At 39.5% G+C, this 17,372-nt stretch overlaps 1 protein-coding gene across 1 annotated transcript; it reads right to left on the bottom strand.

Annotated features, from left to right (window-relative positions):
• Positions 1–2,200: 2,200 nt before the first annotated feature.
• On the bottom strand, positions 2,201–6,045 carry LOC145875651 (uncharacterized). Its single transcript, XM_082971489.1, has 2 exons — positions 6,009–6,045; positions 2,201–4,377 (listed from the first exon to the last, which is right to left on the bottom strand). The coding sequence occupies exons 1-2, from the start codon at positions 6,043–6,045 to the stop codon at positions 3,386–3,388; spliced, it is 1,029 nt and encodes a 342-aa protein (XP_082827615.1). The 3' UTR covers positions 2,201–3,385.
• Between the last annotated feature and the right edge of the window lie 11,327 nt (positions 6,046–17,372).

Here is a 17,372-nt window from a genome sequence, read left to right as displayed (position 1 = left end):
GAAAGATTCCAGATGCCAAAAACCTCACAGTGATCAGAACTTGGAGAGAATTGGGTGAAGGCCTTCCTCTTTGAGACAGAGAGGAAAGTCTAGGCTCAAGCAGAGATATAATCTCCAATGCATTTTCTTTGTACATAAGAAAGCGGTCTCAAGGTAATGTAATGGATTCCTCCTATCCACAAGTACTGGTCTGGCCTCTGTAGTGCATGCTGGTCTTCCTTTAGACATTCCACATCATCCAGGCTCCCTCACAAACAGCACTAAGTAGAAGTTAAACCTGCCTCTTTGAAAGATTCATTTAATCTTCCATTTAGTCCTGGAGTAGCTCTAATCCTCCCTCTTGCAATCGCCTTTGATTTGTCCAGAACAGTCTAAATCTACGACTATTTTAAGATAAGTCTGTGCAAGTCGCTTTGAGTTAAGACAGCTCAAACAAGCATTTTAGTCTGGGACTAAGCTTAAGCCTTCTATGTGAAACCGGCTCTGTGTTTTATATAATATGACTAAATGTGTTTCTGTGTTGCAGGGGCAGTCAAGAAATGGAACAGCAAGGCCACAGAACATGACATAAGCAGAGCTGTGGGAGACCACCTCAAGCCCCTGGTAGAGCCGGGGGTGGTGTTTACCACTCCACCACGCCTTCAGCAGGCTGGAAAAGTGGGATTGATACTGTTTTTCATACTAAGAGGGACCAAGAGTTTGTTGATTGGTCAGTCATTGGGTTCATTTGTTGAAATCAAATTAAGTTTTATTTATACAGCACATTTCAGACACGGATGCAACACAATGGCTTCACAGGAAAAAATAAATAAAAATGAAAATATTTAGAACACAACAAACAGAAGACTAACAACTGAAAGACTAATGAACATTCTAAGGAAATGACATTGACTAAAATATTAATTGGATGCAACATCCAACCCAAAATATAACTTGTTTTTTAGGAGGGGTTTTGAAAGACACTATGGGGGTGTCCACTGAAAGTTGACTAGTAACAACAACTGGGATCTAAAAGACACCCACCATGAGACCCACTAAATCTGCCCAAGAAGAGGAAAACAAAAGAAAAACCCACACCAAACTTAAAGACAGGAAGCAAACCAAAAAGGTGGAGCAACTAAAGGTGTTGACTCTCCACATGTATCAAGACAACTGGAGCACTGGGCCAGACACTCTTAAATAGAACCTGGACCAGCTCAGGTGAAACACCTTCCCACTAATGAGATGGACAAGCCAGCACAGGTGTAACACATACTGACTAACGAGGTGACACCAATCAGTGCGTCCTACGTGCTAACGAGCTAGACGGGCTAACGAGCTAGACGTGCTAACGCGCTAGACGTGCTAACGAGCTAGACGCGCTAACGAGCTAGACGTGCTAACGAGCTAGACGCGCTAACGAGCTAGACGCGCTGACGGAGCTAGACGTGCTAACGAGCTAGACGTGCTAACGAGCCAGACGTGCTAACGAGCTAGACGTGCTAACGGGCCATACGTGCTAACGGGCTAGACGTGCTAACGAGCTATACGTGCTAACGAGCTAGACGTACTAAAGTCCAACCTCAAAACATAAATGGAAAAACCAAAGCCTGTAACACCTTAAGACAACAAATATATCCTATATTTTTGTTGGACAAGTTTGCTCACCACCAACAGAAAACAACTTCCATTTCATATTAAAATCAACTAAAATGCTTCACCTCCTGTCAACAATTAAAAACAAGAAAAACACACGTATTTCTAAATAATAATATACAATTGAAATATTTTTTTCTCCTTTTTCTCTTCTTTCTATAGAATCCTAAAACTCACTAGCTTCTAGAACTCTCGTCTTCCTAAAACTCACTAGCTTCTAGAACTCTCGTCTTCCTAAAACTCACTAGCTTCTAGAACTCTGGTCCACTTGGAACGAGCCCAAACAAAACTCATCTCCAATACGGAAAAAGTCCAAATAAATTGTGATCAAATGTACACCCCTTGGTTAATATGTATTGGCAATAATTAACTTAATGGTGAGGCATGGAATAATAAAACGTATATTTTGTCAGGCTGAATGTTTGAAATATGAGGTGATGTGAGACATGATTCTTCAGTAGTGGAATAAAGACAATTAACGCTTGAATGTTGTGAAGAAATACTGGAGTGATGTAGGATTGTTAATAAAATTGATTACAGACCAAATGATTATACTGCGTCCATGTGTATTTATTTCTTTATTTTAACCTTCATTTAACAGTAACCGAAAGGTTGCTGGATTGAATCGCGAGCTGACAAGGTAAATCTGTCGTTCTGCACCTGAACATGGCAGTTAACCCTCTGTTCCCCGGTAGGCAATAATTGTCAATAAGTCAGTTATGAACAAATTCTGATTTACAATGACGGCCCAACGCTCTAACCACTAGGCTACCTGCAACTAAAGTTGAAATTAAGTTGTTTTCAAGTCACTGAAAAAACTTGGCATAGTCATATTTTCAACGTCTTTTCAATTACATGTTGCTAGGTGGGATATCCCCAATGTCAAAACACAGTTTAAACGTGTCCAAATCAATAACCAATAAGCAGAAACAGTTTGGGATGAATTGAAAACCTAAACATAACATGTGCTATATACACAAACATCTGCCACAATAATCATATTACTTGTATTTTTTAAAACAAGCACCTTATAAACTGCACCAGAAACGCTGTTGTTTTGACAAGTAGCAATAAATCACTGATATCGATTAGGGGGGAAATCAGGTTGTACGTGCTGTTGAAACTAACACAACTAAAAAACACATGGAAATGGGAGATATATTTTACCTCACTGGTTAGAGGACAACCTGCAGAAGACAGTCAGCTACATTTTGGAGTGATACATTTAAATGTAGGGGTCGCTAAACAAAGGAACTTATTTGTCATCACTCATCGATATCATGTTGAAATCAATTATGCAAGAGGAGGGACATGAGGTTGCACATCCTGTTAAAACGAACAGCTGAAAAACCACATGGAATCTGGGAGTAATGTGTACATCCCTGGTCAGAGGACAACTTGTAGAAAGCTGCTAGCTACATTTTGAAGTGTTGCATTTTGATTCAAGTGGGTCACCAACGTGGTAAGTGTAACACAACTCTTTTTTTGTTAGTCATTTTTTGTTAAATCACATAAATAGTAACTCTTCCATTTCAGAGCCTGGATTTTCCCCCTGAGGCTAATATCCATATCATGTTGAAATCAATAGAACAGGGGACAAACGTTTAGGGTTCTACATTGTGACATCATTAAAATACTCCTACTACAATGTTAAAACTTTCTACATTGTGACATTAATTCATAGATATCATGAAACAACTTCTTCATGTATGTATTTTCTGATATTTGATCAGAGATTTTTTTTATCAGATTATCTCTGGTCACAGATATGAGGTTTCTCTCCTGTGTGTGTTCTCTGGTGTTTAGTCAGACCACCAGACTCAGTAAAACTCTTCCCACACTGACCACAGCTATAGAGTTTCTCTCCTGTGTGTGTTCTCTGGTGTACTGTCAGCTGGCTAGATTTAACAAAACTCTTCCCACATTGACCACAGCTATACGGTTTCTCTCCTGTGTGCGTTCTCTGATGTAAAGTCAGATGGTCAGATCTAGTAAAACTCTTCCCACATTGATCACAGCTATAAGATTTCTCTCCTGTGTGCGTTCTCTGGTGCACTGTCAGATGGCCAGATTGACTAAAACTCTTCCCACATTGACCACAGCTATAAGATTTCTCTCCTGTGTGTATTCTCTGGTGTAGAGTAAGATAGGTAGATGCAGCAAAACCCTTCCCACATTGACCACAGCTATACGGTTTCTCTCCTGTGTGCGTTCTCTGGTGTAAAGTCAGATGGTCAGATCTAGTAAAACTCTTCCCACATTGATCACAGCTATAAGGTTTCTCTCCTGTGTGCGTTCTCTGGTGTAAAGTCAGCTGGCCAGATGTAGTAAAACTCTTCCCACATTGATTACAGCTATAAGATTTCTCTCCTGTGTGTATTCTCTGGTGCACTGTCAGATGGCCAGATTGACTAAAACTCTTCCCACATTGACCACAGCTATAAGATTTCTCTCCTGTGTGTGTTCTCTGGTGTAGAGTAAGATAGCTAGATGCTGCAAAACCCTTCCCACATTGACCACAGCTATAAGGCTTCTCTCCTGTGTGGATTCTCTGATGAATTTTAATGCCTGATGAGGAGGTGAATCTCTTCCCACAGTCAGAGCAGCAGTGAGTTCTCTTCCCTGTGGGTCTCTGCAGGTGTTTATTGAGGTGTTCTGATCTGGAGAGACTCTTCTCTGCCTCTTCAGCATCAAGAGGTTGTTGAGGCTCCCCAGAGGATCCACAATAGTCCCATATCTCCCCTGTGTGAACAACAAAGTCAGACAGATGATTAAAGGCCCACAACAGCGGTAATCCACTGTAAAAGGTGATGCCAACAGCGCAGCCATGATGTTGTACAACAATTGACATCTGTAATGAATGTTAAAATTATTTGACAATTGTCTTAAAATGAGCTAGAATAGTCATATTTTGTCTTGTTTTCACATTAGTAGTAAAATCGATGATGGTAGGCTAGAAATAAGTTAAAGTTATTGAAACTCGAAGCAGTGTGCCAGACGACTTTTGGTCTCCAATATAGGCCCCTTTCTGTATTTGCTAAAATTGCGGCACGAGGGCGATGCACACACAATTTGATTGCATAAACTCCTCCCTGCTAATGAGGAAACCGCTAGTTATGGATGTAGTATATCTGGTAATGAGGAAACCACTAGTTATGGATGTAGTATATCTAGTAATGAGGAAACCACTAGTTATGGATGTAGAATATCTGGTAATGAGGAAACCACTAGTTATGGATGTAGTATATCTGGTAATGAGGAAACCACTAGTTATGGATGTAGTATATCTGGTAATGAGGAAACCACTAGTTATGGATGTAGTATATCTGGTAATGAGGAAATCACTAGTTATGGATGTAGTATATCTGGTAATGAGGAAACCACTAGTTATGGATGTAGTATATCTAGTAATGAGGAAACCACTAGTTATGGATGTAGAATATCTGGTAATGAGGAAACCACTAGTTATGGATGTAGTATATCTGGTAATGAGGAAACCACTAGTTATGGATGTAGTATATCTGGTAATGAGGAAACCACTAGTTATGGATGTAGTATATCTGGTAATGAGGAAATCACTAGTTATGGATGTAGTATATCTGGTAATGAGGAAACCACTAGTTATGGATGTAGTATATCTGGTAATGAGGAAACCACTAGTTATGGATGTAGTATATCTGGTAATGAGGAAACCACTAGTTATGGATGTAGTATATCTGGTAATGAGGAAACCACTAGTTATGGATGTAGTATATCTGGTAATGAGGAAACCACTAGTTATGGATGTAGTATATCTGGTAATGAGGAAACCACTAGTTATGGATGTAGTATATCTGCTAATGAGGAAACCACTAGTTATGGATGTAGTATATCTGGTAATGAGGAAACCACTAGTTATGGATGTAGTATATCTGCTAATGAGGAAACCACTAGTTATGGATGTAGTATATCTGGTAATGAGGAAACCACTAGTTATGGATGTAGTATATCTGGTAATGTGGAAACCACTAGTTATGGATGTAGTATATCTGGTAATGAGGAAACCACTAGTTATGGATGTAGTATATCTGAAATGGTGAGCAAAGATTTTAGTTTTTCACAATGTATTCTGAATGGGGGAAAACTCAGGGGAGTAACCTCCATTACCAGGTTGCTTATGAGTTCATTTCACACTACTTTGGATTATAATTGTAAGGCTTGTTTGAATTTCCTGCTTAATATAATGTTTGTGTCGTCATCGCAAATCAACCGCTTTGTACTTAAAAAACACTTCAACCAGTAAAATGCTCTTTGGCTTTTCCATCAGCCTGACAATGAGGGGTTGTACACTGTTTGCCAAATTGGCCCATAACTTCACCTAACAACAATCATACCTGTGTAATGAACGAAGCACTTTGGTTGTTGTTGCATGACATACATAGTGTCCTCTAGGACCCATAACAATAACATAGACCTACTGTAGGACCCATAACAACAACATAGACCTACTGTAGGACCCATAACTTCACCTAACAACAACATAGACCTACTGTAGGACCCATAACTTCACCTAACAACAACATAGACCTACTGTAGGACCCATAACTTCACCTAACAATAACAGACCTGCTGTAGGACCCATAACTTCACCTAACAATAACATAGACCTACTGTAGGACCCATAACTTCACCTAACAACAACATAGACCTACTGTAGGACCCATAACTTCACCTAACAACAACATAGACCTACTGTAGGACCCATAACTTCACCTAACAACAACATAGACCTACTGTTGGGCCCATAACAACAAATATAGGAAAATAGCTCTGTGTGTTGAACAATAGCCTATCCATCAAGGAACAGTTCTCTACACATTATGAGCTAAGTATCTCTGTGTCCAAACAGACTAACGAGACCCTACTGTAAATCAACCAGACAATAACACATTATAAACATCCATTTGTTAGGGATGTTGGATCCAACATGGAGAACGGCATAACTGTCTTTACCAGAGTAATGAATGAAGAAGCACTTTGGTTGTTGTTGCATGTTGTGGCTTCTGTCATGTGACTGTCATTCAGAAAATGATTTCCTGGATCAGCTGATGATAGTTGAACATGTGACTGTAACTAAACAGCTACAGTATTAAGAATGATGTGTAATTATTGAAGAACTGCGTTAATGACCGTATCCATTTGGGTGTTGTCAATAAAGTTAAGGTGACTCTCGGTTAGAACCATTGGATTTAGTAAACTCTGAAATGATTTAGGATTTCTGTGCCCATGAAAACTGTTTCCCCAGCGTAACATAAGGAGACACTAAATGTTACGTAGGTAGAGAGCATTTCAGAGATCTGAATACAAAAAACTGTCCTAACAGGACAATAACCTAAACCACAAGGCCAAATCTACACTGGAGGAGCTTACCAAGATGACATTGAATGTTCCTGAGTGGCCTAGTTACAGTTTGGACTTAAATCATCTTGAAAGTCTATAGCAAGACTTGAAAACGGCTTTCTAGCAATGATCAACAACCAACTTGACAGAACAGGAAGGATTTTAAAAAGAATAATGAATATTCACATGAAGATCAGTCTCCTATTGGATGACATCACGACTTCCCATCAAGCCAACTCCTTGGAGGCCTTACTATGACATCACTCCTTCTAGTTTGCAGTTGTTAAAAAAAACACTATTTTACTCAAAACATTTATTTGTTTCCCATTAGTGTGTTTATACTTTACTGTATTTATATATCACTTTTCAACAGGAAAAGTTTAAAAATCCCTGGAGGACGTCATGAACAATTCATACAGTACAAAAACATATTTGAGTGTAGAATGCCCTTTTAAAAATCACACATTAGTTCAACAACTGCAGAGTTTGTGTCCCTGTTTTATAAGATAGTACTCACTGTATTTACTGGTGTTAATCAGATCAATGTCCCTGTTTTATTAGATAGTACTCACTGTATTTACTGGTGTTAATCAGATCAATGTCCCTGTTTTATTAGATAGTACTCACTGTATTTACTGGTGTTAATCAGATCAATGTCCCTGTTTTATTAGATAGTACTCACTGTATTTACTGGTGTTAATCAGATCAATGTCCCTGTTTTATTAGATAGTACTCACTGTATTTACTGGTGTTAATCAGATCAATGTCCCTGTTTTATTAGATAGTACTCACTGTATTTACTGGTGTTAATCAGATCAATGTCCCTGTTTTATTAGATAGTACTCACTGTATTTACTGGTGTTAATCAGATCAATGTCCCTGTTTTATTAGATAGTACTCACTGTATTTACTGGTGTTAATCAGATCAATGTCCCTGTTTTATTAGATAGTACTCACTGTATTTACTGGTGTTAATCAGATCAATGTCCCTGTTTTATTAGATAGTACTCACTGTATTTACTGGTGTTAACCAGATCAATGTCCCTGTTTTATTAGATAGTACTCACTGTATTTACTAGTGTTAATCAGTTCTCCAGTCTTCTCTTCTTCGTCCTCCTCTAATGTGACAGTAATCTCCCCCTCTTCATCTTTCACTCCAAAAACTGCATCTTCCTCCTTTTCTTTCACAGTAACATCCTCCTCCTCTTTCACTCTGAACGCGTCTTCCTCTTCTTTCACTGTAACGTCTTTCTCTTCTTTTTTCACGGTAACAGCCTCACCCTCTACTTGTTTTTGTATTGTAACAGCCTCCTCTTCCTCCTCCTCTTTCACGAGAGCTTCTTTCTCCGTCCAGCAGACCTCTTCTTTAGCAGGAGGAGAGTAGCTTAGTGAACTCATGGTCGGGGATGTTAGCTAGCTAGGCTAGTGCTAACTTAACCAGCCAGCTAGTTGACTTACAACGTAAATATTAAATTAAATGGGGTAGCTAGTTGTTTCCACATAAGTATGTTTAAAGCAAAGTGACAAATAAACCACGAAATTGTCTAAAGAACTTGAATGTTCCGACTTTGTCGGCTAGCGAGCTACCGAGGTGGCTGCAGTTGTTGAAGAAGCGTTCCGTCCACTAGATTATACGTCACACTAGAAACATCGCCTGAAAGACACATATCGCCATCTGCTGTCTGGAGGGAGGAAACGCAGTTGAGGAGGGAAAACTATTTTTATTCTTCATTGAATTATAATATTATAAAGCAGTTTAGGGAAACGTTTTTTTCTCTCCATTAAATATTAATATTATATCAACACGTACAAAAAGCAACAAGTGCTGTTTGATTAATTCCGTTTTTTATGAGAATTTAAAACAAACTCTACATCTACTCCACTGTATTTACTGGTGTTAATCAGATCAATGTCCCTGTTTTATTAGATGGTACTCACTGTATTTACTGGTGTTAATCAGATCAATGTCCCTGTTTGACTCAGTCAAAAAACAAGATATCAAAATAAGCACCTAGTTATTAATACCCTTGATAAAGATGAGCAAAAATGTATAAAATAAATCAACTTTAACCACTACCAGGATATTTTAGCCCAAAACCTGGTTACCTCTCTGCTAGGAGGCTGAAACTTGGCCATAAGGGGATCTTCCAGCAAAACAAAGAAACTGTAAATTGGGCACAAAATCAAAAATGTTCTATGGCCAACTCAGTCTTCGGACTTGAACTCCATTGAAAATCTGTGGTTTGAATTGAACAGGGCAGTCCATAAGACAGACTAAATAAATCAAGGACATGGAGAGATTCTGTATGGAGGAAGGGTCTAAGATCCCACCCAATGTGTTCTCTAATCTCATAAAACATTTCAGTGTCATTATCCTCCCAAGGGGAGAGTGCTGGAGTATTGAAAACATGGGTAGCAATAATTCAGACCCCTGCCTTTTGAGAATTACATGTTAAACTAAATCTCTTTCTCTGAGCAATTGTATTAGTATAAAATAATATAATTTCCCTTTTTTTTGGTGTAACAATACATCATGTAGATGTATATAATGAACAGACTAGGTCTATACTGCTCCTACATGGTGTAACAATACATCATGTAGATGTACAGTGGGGGGAAAAAGTATTTGATCCCCTGCTGATTTTGTACATTTGCCCACTGACAAAGAAATTATCAGTCTATAATTTTAATAGTAGGTTTATTTGAGCAGTGAGAGACAGAATAACAACAACAAAAAATCCAGAAAATTGCATGTCAAAAATGTTATAAATTGATTTGCATTTTAGTGAGGGAAATAAGTATTTGACCCCCTCTCAATCAGAAAGATTTCTGGCTCCCAGGTGTCTTTTATACAGGTAACGAGCTGAGATTAGGAGCACACTCTTAAAGGGAGTGCTCCTAACTGTAAAGGGATAATTCCACCCTTTACATGTGTAAAGGGTGTAGAGGGATAATCCCAGTGCAGTACATGTGTAAAAGGATAATTCCAGTACAGTACATGTGTAAAAGGATAATTCCAGTACAGTACATGTGTAAAGGGTGTAAAGGGATAATTCCAGTGCAGTACATGTGTAAAGGGTGTTGAGGGATTATTCCAGTGCAGTACATGTGTAAAGGGTGTAGAGGGATAATCCCAGTACAGTACATGTGTAGAGGGTGTAGAGGGATAATCCCAGTGCAGTACATGTGTAAAGGGTGTTGAGGGATAATTCCAGTGCAGTACATGTGTAAAGGGTGTAGAGGGATAATCCCAGTGCAGTACATGTGTAAAGGGTGTAGAGGGATAATCCCAGTGCAGTACATGTGTAAAGGGTGTAGAGGGATAATCCCAGTGCAGTACATGTGTAAAGGGTGTTGAGGGATATTTCCAGTACAGTACATGTGTAAAGGGTGTAGAGGGATAATTCCAGTGCAGTACATGTGTAGAGGGATAATCCCAGTGCAGTACATGTGTAAAGGGTGTTGAGGGATAATCCCAGTGCAGTACATGTGTAAAGGGTGTTGAGGGATATTTCCAGTACAGTACATGTGTAAAGGGTGTAAAGGGATAATTCCAGTGCAGTACATGTGTAAAGGGTGTTGAGGGATAATTCCAGTGCAGTACATGTGTAAAGGGTGTTGAGGGATAATCCCAGTGCAGTACATGTGTAAAGGGTGTTGAGGGATAATCCCAGTGCAGTACATGTGTAAAGGGTGTAAAGGGATAATCCCAGTACAGTACATGTGTAAAGGGTGTAGAGGGATAATCCCAGTGCAGTACATGTGTAAAGGGTGTTGAGGGATAATCCCAGTGCAGTACATGTGTAAAGGGTGTTGAGGGATAATCCCAGTACAGTACATGTGTAAAGGGTGTTGAGGGATAATTCCAGTGCAGTACATGTGTAAAGGGTGTAGAGGGATAATCCCAGTGCAGTACATGTGTAAAGGGTGTAGAGGGATAATTCCAGTGCAGTGGTTATTGACTGGAGACTTAAAATGCTGAAAACAGGTCCCTAGTGGAATGACAACAACATGGCTGCTTGTTAAAGAAGAGATGGAGAGAGAGACAGAGATAACCATATACATTGCACATGGACCGTAAGAAATCCTGAATGTATTGAAATGCCTGGGCTCGCAGGGGATGTGTTAATTCATAACCCATCATGTATAACCCATCATTTATACCTGTTAATTCATAACCCATCATTTATACCTGTTAGTTCATAACCCATCATTTATACCTGTTAATTCATAACCCATCATTTATACCTGTTAGTTCATAACCCATCATTTATACCTGTTAGTTCATAACCCATCATTTATACCTGTTAATTCATAACCCATCATTTATACCTGTTAATTCATAACCCATCATTTATACCTGTTAGTTCATAACCCATCATTTATACCTGTTAGTTCATAACCCATCATTTATACCTGTTAATTCATAACCCATCATTTATACCTGTTAGTTCATAATCCATCATTTATACCTGTTAATTCAGGGGCGGTTCAGGCAGGCTGGCACGCTCCCTGACCTAACTTGGCAGGAACTAATGGGGATCCATAATAAACCCCAGGAAGAGTAGCTGCTGCCTTGACAGGAACTAATGGGGATCCATAATCAATACAAATACTTGTATCAATATATTTGTGTCTCTTTACTCTTGGATTCTAAAATGCTAATTAGCATCAAAGTAGACGACATGCAAGACTACAAATCCCTGCGAGCTCCTGCATGTCATCTCTAGCCAACACCTTTCACAGAACAGTTCACTGAATTGTCCATTGAAATACATTTTGACACTTTAATCATTGCTACATTAAGGCCTGATTGGTGGAGTGCTGCAGAGATGGTTGTCCTTCTGGAAGGTTCTCCCATCTCCACAAAGGAACTCTGGAGCTCTGTCAGAGTGAACATCGGGTTCTTGTTCACCTCCCTGACCAAGGCCCTTCTCTCACGATTTCTCAGTTTGGCCAGGCGGCCAGCTCTAGGAAGAGTCTTGGTGGTTCCAAACTTCTTCCATTTAAGAATGATGGAGGCCACTGTGTTCAAGGGGACCTTCAATGCTGAAGATATTTTTTGGTTCCTTTCCCCAGATCTGTGCCTCGACACTATCCTGTCTCAGAGCTATATGGACAATTCCTTGACCTCATGGCTTGGTTTTTGCTCTGACATGCACTGTAATCTGTGGGACCTTATATAGACAGGTGTGTGCCTTTCCAAATCATGTCTAATCAATTGAATTTACCACAAGTGGACTCCAATCAAGTTGTAGAAACATCTCAAGGATGATCAATGGAATCAGGATGCATCTGAGCTCAATTTCGAGTCTCATACCTAAGTAAATACATTTGCAAAAATCTCTAAAAACCTGTTTTCACTTTGTCATTATGGGGTATTGTGATGACATTATGGGCTATTGTGATGTCATTATGGGGTATTGTGATGTCATTATGGGTTATTGTGTGTAGATTGATGAGGGGGAAAAAATATTAAATTTTAGAATAAGGCTGTAACGTAACAAAATATGGAAAATGTGAAGGGGTCTGAATAATTTACTTTTCTACCGCAGTTTTGTACATGATCAAATCAAATGAAAGTTTATACACTGTCATGTGATACGTGATATAGAAAAGTCCAATCTTAGGAGAGTACATGGGAGGCACTATACTGTGTATCTGCAGGTGTCTATCTGGTCAAAACCACTGATACAGGAGCCCCTCCACCCTCTGGTGGGATGGATCATGTCTACAGAGAAACCTAGATTCAAATACTTAGATGTGTGTGTATTGGGTCTATGTTGTGAAATTGTTAGATTTTACTTGTTACATATTACATTTACATTTACATTTACATTTTAGTCATTTAGCAGACGCTCTTATCCAGAGCGACTTACAGTAGTGAATGCATACATTTCAATTCATTAGGAACATACCCGGCCAAAAAGAAAGAAATAGACAACATAGAATGCCCACCCCACATCACACCCTGACCTAACCAAATAGAGAAATAAAACGGCTCTCTAAGGTCAAGGCGTGACAGCTGGCAGGATATATGATCTATTTATCACATGATCTAATCCATGATGCTTCTTCCCTTTAAAATTCCACTGGATTCAATTAAATCTAATTTTATTGGTTGCATACACGTATTTAGCAAATGTTACTGCGGGTGTAGCGTAGCAAAATCCTTGTAAATGAGTAAATGAGTTGTAATGTGATCAGATCAGGGACTGCACATGTCTCATATAAGGCTGTCAGCTGTCTAATTCTTTAATCTGGTTAGTACCTTATTCAGGCAGGTCACCCATGATACTGGTAGGGCATTGTGGAAGGGGATGGGGATGGGCGTAAGCATCTAGCTCTGGTTCAAAAGGTTGCATGTTTGAATCTAGCGATAGAAAGTTGTTTTTGATATTTTTGTTTTAAGCCAACCCCAAACCTTAACCCTTATCTTAACCATTCGGAGTTAATGCCTAAACTTAATCTTAAACACTTTGAAATTTAACGCTTGGAACAAGTTCGAAATTTGACATTTGAGAAACATGGATGAACGTCAAATTCTAACATGAGACTGTGATAGCGTGTTGCCTTATTACCTTAGTAACTTGTTGAACTACTGTCAACAAAGTCAGATATTTTCTGAGTGAGAATGATTGCACCAGAGCTGAAAGACAGGAGCAAACATATTGTCTGTTTCTTTTGCTGCTGCAGGCTACAGACAAGTGAGTGTCAGTAACCATAGAGCCAGTTTATCTTTGAACACTGACTTTCAGCTGCCACCTTGTGGCATAATTAATGAACACCACACTGTTTCTAAATGTAATTATAAACTGGGTGGTTCGAGCCCTGAATGCTGATTGGCTGACAGCCGTGGTATATCAGATCGTTTTTACTGCACTAATTACGTTGGTAACCAGTTTGCAATAGCAGTAAGGCACCTTCGGGATTTGTGATATATGGCCAATATACCCTGGCTAAGGGCCGTGTCCCAGCACTCTGCGTTGCGTGACGCATAAGAACAGCCCTTAGCCGTGGTATATTGGCCATATACCACACCACCCCAGGCCTTATTGCTTAAATATACCAGTACACTACTTTTGACCATGGCCCATAGGGCTCTCAAGTAGTGCACTGTGTAGGGAACATGTTGCCATTCGGGATGTAGCCCTTAGCCATGCTGTTTCAATGCCCCTCAGCAGCCAGTGATAGCCAGTGCCAGCCATATTACTGCACCGTCTGAGATAGAAACACAAGCATTTCACTACACCTGCAATAATATCTGCTAAACACGTGTATGTGACCAATAAAATTTGATTTGATTTGAAATAAACGTCCTATTTATCAAAGGTGCTTTTGGCTGGAGTCAAAATGACTCCAAAGGATTTTAATTTGTTAAAAGTCAATTTTGACACAGAAACACTAAACCATGATTTAGATTTACTAACAACAAGTTGATTGACAAAGTCATGAAACATTTAATAGAATTGAATAAACCACATTTTGGCCATGATAAAAGATATGCCTCTGGGGTCAAAATGATCCATGTCAGAAGTATGGTTCAATGCAAATATGTAGTGGGTGTAAAGTTTGTTTTAAATTCTAACTCATTAAAAACGAATCAATCAACACATGCTTCTCTTTGAACGACTTAATATAATAATCAACTTTTATGAAATAAATGAAAGTACACATTTGGTTCCTCAACTGCGTTGCCCAGTCCAGTCAGCAGATGGCGATGTGCGTCTTTTAGGTTCAGGCGATGCTGCCAGTGTGACGTAGAATCTAGTGGACGGGACGCTCCTTCAACAACAACAGCTAGTCAGACACCTCGGTAGCTTTCTAACAAACATAGCTACAACATTCACGCTCTTTACACTGTTTTGGTGTATATTAGTCGCTGTGTATTAAACACACTTCTGTCGTATGTACTTGTTGGCCCATTTAATTATATATTTACGTTGTTTGTCAGCTAGCTGGTTTGCTAAGTTAGCTTAGAACAAGGCTAGTCGCTAATGCTAGCTAGCTAGCTAACATCCCCGACCATGAGTTCACTAAGCTTCTCTCCTCCTGTTAAAGAAGAGGAGGTCTGCTGGATGGAGAAAGAAACTCTAGTGAAAGAGGAGGACGAAGAGAAAGATGTTACAATACAAAAACAAGTAGAGGGTGAGGCTGTTACCGTGAAAGAAGAAGAGAAAGACGTTTCAGTGAAAGAAGAGGAAGACACGTTCAGAGTGAAAGAGGAGGATGTTACAGTAAAAGAAGAGGCGGAAGAGAAAGAGGAGGATGCAGTTTTTGGAGTGAAAGAGGAGGAGGGGGAAATGACTGTCACATTGGAGGAAGAAGTGGAGGTTGGAGATCTGTTTAACACCAGTAAGTACCGTCTCTGCAGTCGTTGAACCAATATGCAGTAAAGGGGTTCTACACTTTAATGTTGTTCTGTAGGAATGGCTGAAGCTACACTGTAACGTGTAGAACATCAAGAGTGGACCATCAACAAAACGTTAACAATTGAACAAATGCATCCAATGACAATGCCTGAAATACTGTAGTCCTCAATATCTCCTATTAGATTAGCCCAAGATGTTCTCTTAAAGGGGCAATCAGCAGTTGTTACATCCATTTTGGGACTTATACATTAATGATATGTACCCATCTGTTTCCTGAATAAATCACTTAGAAATGCCTCATGAGCTTAGTTCAACTGTTGTACTCCATCAGAACCCAAAATATAAGCTTTTTATTACTCCAATGTTTGTCAGTAAATATAAACAAACACTGTATATCCTCAAAACATGGTTAAAACTATAATGTTGATATCATGGATGGTTGCATTTCTCCAGCCCCATCCCTCAGCTTTTTACCGAAACGCGCAGGGAGTTCGCTTTGTTATTGTTTCTACTGCTGATTGCTGCCCCCGTTACTCCTCAAGGTCCAAGGACTGTATGTTATTTTCAGAGGTAGACTGGCTCTGTTCAGGTAAAATAGTCAAATAATCAAACAAGCTTGTCCTGGAGCTCTACGGACAGTTCCTTTGACCTCATGGCTTGGTTTTTGCTCTGACATGCACTGTCAACTCTGGGACCATATATAGACAGGTGTGTGTGTGTGCCTTCCAAATCATATCCAATCAATTGAATTTACCACAGGTGGACTCCAAACAAGTTGTAGATACATCTCAAGGATGATTAATGGAAACAAGATGCACCTGAAAGCAATTTCGAGTCTCATAGCAAAGGGTCTGAATGCTTCAGTAAATAAGGTATTTCTGTTTTTTACCTGTTTTCACTTTGTCATTATGGGCTATTGATGACACCCCTCTGAATATAGATAGCCTAACCATCAGAAAAACCTCTTCCTTAGAAGAGTCGTTATGCTCCTATAGTTTCTGGTAATAGACTACACCAGCAGTCGTTATGCTCCTATAGTTTCTGGTAATAGGCTACACCAGCAGTTGTTATGCTCCTATAGTTTCTGGTAATAGACTACACCAGCAGTCGTTATGCTCCTATAGTTTCTGGTAATAGGCTACACCAGCAGTCGTTATGCTCCTATAGTTTCTGGTAATAGGCTACACCAGCAGTCGTTATGCTCCTATAGTTTCTGGTATTAGGCTACACCAGCAGTCGTTATGCTCCTATAGTTTCTGGTAATAGACTACACCAGCAGTCGTTATGCTCCTATAGTTTCTGGTAATAGGCTACACCAGCAGTCGTTATGCTCCTATAGTTTCTGGTAATAGACTACACCAGCAGTCGTTATGCTCCTATAGTTTCTGGTAATAGGCTACACCAGCAGTCGTTATGCTCCTATAGTTTCTGGTAATAGGCTACACCAGCAGTCGTTATGCTCCTATAGTTTCTGGTAATAGGCTACACCAGCAGTCGTTATGCTCCTATAGTTTCTGGTAATAGGCTACACCAGCAGTCGTTATGCTCCTATAGTTTCTGGTAATAGACTACACCAGCAGTCGTTATGCTCCTATAGTTTCTGGTAATAGACTACAGTCGTTATGCTCCTATAGTTTCTGGTAATAGACTACACCAGCGGTCGTTATGCTCCTATAGTTTCTGGTAATAGACTACACCAGCAGTCGTTATGCTCCTATAGTTTCTGGTAATAGACTACACCTGCAGTCGTTATGCTCCTATAGTTTCTGGTAATAGACTACAGTCGTTATGCTCCTAAAGTTTCTGGTAATAGGCTACACCAGCAGTCGTTATGCTCCTATAGTTTCTGGTAATAGGCTACACCAGCAGTCGTTATGCTCCTATAGTTTCTGGTATTAGGCTACACCAGCAGTCGTTATGCTCCTATAGTTTCTGGTAATAGACTACACCAGCAGTCGTTATGCTCCTATAGTTTCTGGTAATAGG

Source organism: Salmo salar, unplaced genomic scaffold (assembly GCF_965601325.2).
Source record: "Salmo salar unplaced genomic scaffold, fSalSal1 ptg000306l, whole genome shotgun sequence".
NCBI classification, from domain to species: domain Eukaryota; kingdom Metazoa; phylum Chordata; class Actinopteri; order Salmoniformes; family Salmonidae; genus Salmo; species Salmo salar.
The sequence above is the reverse complement of the archived record's forward strand: the minus strand, read 5'-3'. Positions and strand labels throughout refer to the sequence as shown.

Bases quoted from the DNA above. Each gene is read 5' to 3' on its own strand.
- LOC145875651 (XM_082971489.1), bottom strand. From the start codon at position 6,045: ATGCAACAACAACCAAAGTGCTTCGTTCATTACACAG. The intron at 4,378-6,008 runs GTATGATTGTTG...TTGTTCACACAG, and splicing joins GTGCTTCGTTCATTACACAG to GGGAGATATGGGACTATTGT.